Source organism: Tinamus guttatus, unplaced genomic scaffold (assembly GCF_059628265.1).
Source record: "Tinamus guttatus ecotype Peru unplaced genomic scaffold, ASM5962826v1 Tinamus_guttatus_pri_ptg000318l, whole genome shotgun sequence".
NCBI classification, from domain to species: Eukaryota; Metazoa; Chordata; class Aves; order Tinamiformes; family Tinamidae; genus Tinamus; species Tinamus guttatus.
The window spans coordinates 57,716-63,715 of NW_028288852.1; the positions used below are offsets into that span (position 1 = coordinate 57,716).

The 6,000-nt window shown below is 38.6% G+C and overlaps 1 protein-coding gene across 2 annotated transcripts in view; it reads left to right on the forward strand.

Moving 5' to 3' along the window:
* The window catches only part of MAP3K7CL (MAP3K7 C-terminal like), a 29,052-nt gene extending 24,335 nt beyond the window's left edge, over nt 1-4,717 (forward strand). For both annotated transcript variants that reach the window (XM_010227287.2, XM_088529009.1), the window contains exon 5: nt 4,186-4,717. In XM_010227287.2, coding sequence (XP_010225589.1) covers nt 4,186-4,366 — 181 coding nt within the window. In that variant the 3' untranslated portion in view covers nt 4,367-4,717. The remainder of the gene's footprint in view (nt 1-4,185) is intronic.
* The last annotated feature ends 1,283 nt before the right edge of the window (nt 4,718-6,000 follow it).

A 6,000-nucleotide genomic window follows, 5' to 3' on the forward strand; every position in this document is an offset into this window, starting at 1 on the left:
AAAGGGTGTGGAAGTGAGAACACACCACATTTAGGTCACAGAATGTAATTTAATTTATGTTCCAGAAACACACATGTATTTCCATAACAGATGTTTTGGGGTATCTAAGTTTGGGTGAAAGGGATGGCATGGCTGGTTATTTTGAGCACTAGTTATATTGCTATTACTAGATAATGACCCTGGATTATGTAGTTAAATATTAGAGTTGCCATGGTTGCTAGCTATATCTTATATTCTTAGCTCAGGCTGGTTATCTCTTTCTTTTTCCCAGACAATTCTAATATAACTGTTCAGAAAATATAATTTGACCACCACCTGATTTAGGATCACTCCTTTTCTTTGTCATAGATATGATTTATTTTCCTTCATTTGCACATATTACCACTGACGTACTTGGAGATGTCTGTTTAATTTATGGGGCCATTCCTTATGCTTTAGAATGTTTTGATGATCCTAGGTGCATTTGCAAGGTCCCAAGTCCAAGTGGATTATCTAGGCACATGGTGTCTGGACTATCTCTCCCAACACTGTTGAGGCAAGCAGTCTTCTGACTTTCAGGTACTTTAGAAAGAAGAAAAAAAGGTATAAACCATAAAGACAACATCTTTTATTAGTATTTCTAGACTTGATTTCTCATCAATTTGCACATATCCAAAATACCTGTTACCTGCCAAAATCAGTGGAAATTAAAAGAAAAGACTGCCTGCCATACTTCCCTTTTATGTGCTGGCTTCTGAGAAATGGTGTCATTATGTTAAAACTGTCATTTACATTAAAACAGGATATCCATTTGTTTTATAAATGAGTTACTAGACTTTGAACATGCAAAGACAGTCTTTCCAGTCAGCAGCCAGCTCGCTGGGGTCTCCTGGTTCCTTTTAATGTGAAAGCTTTGCCAAATACAGAATGAGGAATTTACCTTATGGCACTATTGTACTGGAGGGTACAACCCCATGTCACCTAGGAAGAACTGTATAGCAGCACAGATGCAGGATGCTGAATACATTGTTCACAACTGGAGAAGGACAAGACAGCCTCTTCAATCCGGGGAAGCTGTTTTCCTTGGGTCTACTCCATCTCCAAATACACATTCCTCCAAAAACTCTTATCTGCTCCATTTTTAGAGATGAGCTAGCATATTCCTGCTAGCATATTGCCTTGGTATTATTCATTGAGTGTATTGCTATAAGGTTGCTCTGTGTCCACACAGGTAGTCATTAAGGACAAGAGAAATAATTTCTAACTAACTAAGACAATCCTAGTTTTCTTTTTTTTTTTTTCCTTCCTGCTGTGGTGTGGCTTGTGGTTTTTGGTTTATGATGCAAATCTAGTCTTCTCTTCCCACCTCGACACCTCTCTGAAAAAGGGCACGGCGAGTGTATGTTACAGGTTGCCTCAAAGCTTCCAGCACATTGGCACAAAGTAGAAAATACTCTGTGGATGCTGTTAATGTTTAAACGCAGGGTAGCCATTAACAGAAAACATAGATTGCACAATGCCAGGCCCATTTATTAAGCATCCATAACAAAGGCTAGATGGTGCAAGAGCTTAGTAGGATGTTCTTTAACCTCTGAGGGCTAGTTCAAATCCCAGATGAGATCAGGAGCAAATGTTAGTTAGTGTCCTCATGCTTTTGTGAGCTTCGTAAGCCACACCATTCATAACATTTAGCAATTCCCTGGTACGCTAATTTTAGATCTCTGTGGCAGGCTGGCAGTATTTGCCTGAAACATCACCCTCCCCTGTAAACAGGTGTTGATACTGATGGGAAGGGAGTAAGTAGGTTCTGCTGACTCAGAAGGGCAATTTTACTACTTCATTTGAAGGAAGCTGCTTTCTGGAAACAGACTAAACAGAAACAAGCATATTTTGATCTTAGCCCGTTTGTAGCTTGTTTAATAGGAAAGCTAAATCTCAGGGAAAAAAACAAGAGTGATCTGTGCTGCATGAGTTTCACTGGAAAGCAGCATGGGAGCCAGACTTGGAAACAGTCTCCTCTTATCAAATCCAGATTAACATTCATTAGCAGACCTGTTTGGTTTTGCACCCTGTCTGCTAGCGCCAGTCCTGGCTCATTTCCAGTAAAAGTTCTTGGTACTCTCTTTTACATGTACTGAAAGCGGAAAAAGGTTTAACCTGCTTTGAAGATGCTGATTGCTTATTAGTGTATTCATTGCACCTCCTTTAAGAACTTGATAAGCAGAAAAAAACTAAAGAAAGAGGAATGAATCTGATTTTTTTTTTTGGTACACTTCTGAGTGAACAGTCTGTAGTTTGGAAAAGTTTCATTCTTCCGACCAGCATTGCAGAAGCAGAAAAATTGCAAAGGAATACTACTGTAGCTCACGTTTGGTCTCAAGAATCAGAAATCTTCCAAAGGAAGCTTTAAGTGACTGAAGTGATTAAACTAAGAGATAAAATCCGATATTCCTTAGATGCATTTCTTACTCCCTCAAATATACTTGAGCTGGAATATTGAACTTTCTAAGCCAGATCAATTTATCATGGCAATCTGAAAACTGGTTGGTCTAGTATGGCCTAAGCAAAGAGAAACAAACCTGTTAATGGCTTCCTCCTTTTACAGGTTTTATATCTGAATTATGCCAAATGTTAATAGAATTCAGCTAAACAAAAATATAACCCTAATATTTCCTCTCAAAGAGTTGTTCAGATATGCCTGGTGAGTATGTTGTAGTCCTAATGAAAGGAAAGAGGAGAGGTTTTTGCTACCACCGACCAAAGCAGTATAAGACAAAGCTGCTAGTTACGGGAGGGTATCTGGATGCTTCAGTGCTTGGATGGTTTAAAATTCCGGTAATGGCTGTTCCTCTTTCTGGTAGCTTTTGTAGGGGGAGCAGGTTGATAGAAAAGAGTGTACCAGGGTCTCTCCTTGAGCTGTAGTCACTGTGACTGCAGCCAACCCACTTTGCCCCAAGCAAACTGCTATCCCTGGGTGCTGTAATGAACAGCACGAGATCAGGCTGGTCCTGAGGGAAGGCCATACTGAAGAACATGTATTTCCTTATGCAGATATTGAAGACTTAGCATTTTATGACTACTCTGTGACCTGCAGATAGAATTACTAGTCTGTAAGAACTTCCTGTCTGAAAGCTCTGGTCCAGCTTGACGGGAGGGCTGGAGCCCTTCAAAGCCTGTGCAGAAAGCTCTGCAATGGGAGGACGTTACATCTTCCCCCGACGACAAACAAGCATTGCCTTGGCATAACTGGGAAAAAAGTCACAGGGGTATGACAGTTAAAGATTAGCTAATCTTGGAGATAGGACGATCAAAAGAGCTAAGAACCTTTTAAAAGAGGTTTCCTGTAGCGGGGATGAAGAAGTGATTTGAGTTGGAGAGGGAAAAAAAACACAGGCCAGGCTAATCTGCTGGGTTAACTAAGTGGAGAGTGATTAGATATGGCAGGAGTTACTCATACTCTGTTGTTACAGACCTCTTTTATCTTAACGTCTGCTGAGGTCATTGCAAGTGACACTGCCCAGGAGACGGCTGCTCCGGATCCGCTCTGGGAATGCAGGGAACTGTGTGACTGTGTCCTAGACGAAGCCGCAGCTCCAAGTGTCTGCACTTAAAAAGACCAGGAGGGGTCAGGTTTGCAGTTCGATAGTCCTTAGCGGTAGAAATAAGGTCTGCATGCGTTTAAAGAAGTGATACAAAAATAATGTAGGTAGCTCAGATTCATGTGCCTACTCTTTAGTAGGAATGTTTTTCTATGTGGCAGAGAAAAGGAAACTCTGCATATTTCACAGATTCTTCAAAAGCACAAAATGAGAACAGCAAAACCTTTGCTTTCAATTATGTTTTATATTCTTCTTATTACCCATATAGGCATTTTATTCTTCTTATGAGCCATACAGGCAAAATATTAGCATACAGTGTCTAGAGACTTGATTCTCTGCATGTTCAGCTCTAATTGAAATTAAAGTATTTGAAGGCACTCAGCATTTTGCAGGTTTGGTCACTGAAGAACAAACATATCACATTTTGACAGCTTAATATTTCAAGGGAAAAGGAAGACTCTGCTCAATTAGTTTTCTATTGCACAACAGGACAGGTAATGCCATATTAGCAACCTACAGTCCAGCTTTAACATAACAGCTACTCAATTTTTACAATTTTTGTGTACTTCAATTCTTAACCTTTGCTTTTTTTTTTCATAATCATCAGAAAGGAGCTGATTGCCAGGCTGGAACAAGTGGAAAAAGAAAGCATGGATGCTGCTCAGCTGGCTAAGGAGTATGCAGAACTGACAGAGGAGAATCGAACACTGAAGCTGGCCCAGACGCAGTGTGTAGAACAACTGGAAAAGCTCAGAATACAGTATCAAAAGAGACAGGGATCCTCATAACTCTCAGCTAGCTTGTTTGAGGCAGTATAATACAGGATTGTTCCTGTGCTGGAAAGAGATTTTAAAATAAAGGTCTGTTTAATATGTTATATTACTTTACTACAGATACAGAGTATGTAGAAGTCTATATTTGATTTAATGCTTACCAGTCAGTAGCTTAATATAATGGATATTTCATCCATTATATAATGGATATTTTATTTCAAGTAACATAATTGAAGTTAATCTATCCCCATTATATGTTCTAGTAGATCAGGTTTCTTTTCTAAACATATTTCTTCCAATTTAAGAAGATATGGACACACTAGAAAATGATATAAATAGTCTCTGTGATGGGAATCTGGACCATACTAAGGCATACAGCAGGGGCAATGTTAATATATGGAATACATGTATGTTAATTTTAGTTTGGTGAAGATGTTTTTAATTATTTTCCTCATACCTAAAGTGTTTGGAAGTTATCTTAAAATGGATCTCCTTATGGGTGGAAAACATGCTTTATGAGCCCATAGCTACTTTACGGTGTTGTATAAAATTCAAGAGATTGCTCATTAAAAAATTAAAGCAACACAATTGCTTTTTATCAACTGAGTGCTTGTCAGTAATAGTTTGAAAGTTATGAAATTGAAAGGAAACAGATGAGATCATTTTGATTCCACAAGCATCAAGATAACAGTCTTTTTTTTTTTTTGGTACTTTTTGGCATGACAGAAAAAAAAAAAAAAAAAAAAGAGCCCTACTGTCAAAGTTGCAACTGGGGATATGGGAATATGTCAGTGAAAGTACCCTAAGGTTATTTTGTTCTTATTTTCTGGGCTGTTTTGAAACATGAAATGGCTGTGAGTAGGGACAGCAGTTCTGTAACATACAAATAACTTGGAATTAAAGTATTTGTTTTACGTGCTCTATTTATCCCTTTATTTTCTTAGATTGATTGAAAATTCTTTGTTATACTTCCATTTCTATTCATACAATATGTTTTTTCATTAAAAGCAGATAGAGAAAAGCCATTTGATGTTCTGAACATTCTTAAAACACCCTCTATTTTCAACTCTGCTTGACAGATGCAGCATGTTACACTTTTGTGAGGCGGGAATACAATACAAGCTTGATGTGTCACTAATACCAAAATGTGTCTTAATAACTGAAAGCTATGACATTAAGATTTCCACAGGAACTTTAGCTTTGATTGTTATCACTGATCTGTTATAAAAATGGGATTTTAGGTTAATCAGAACAATTCCCGGGGAAAGTCCTTTGGCACCGAGATATTCCCCAGTAATTTAACAGCCCCGCACAGGAGGAGGGTGCAGGGAGGTAGCTGAGGAGTCCAGCCTTGTCTCCTGCAAGAGCCTTGGTCTGAGTTTCATGGCTAAGGGCAAACAGACCCTGCACAGTCTTCTTGGTTGCACTTTGAGCACAGGAAACAGCAGAGTTTGGGACGTATTCCTCATTTCTTTATTTACTTGTTTCAAAAATGGGAGGATCGTTTTTAAAATTCATTTTTTTTAGTCACAGAATTTCTATCTAGTTTTGAAAACACCAGCTGCTCTGTATGGTACTGACTTTAGATTTTTACTTCCACAGCTGTCAGAAACTTAAACTACCTTGGACTCCACAGAAAAGTACTAGCA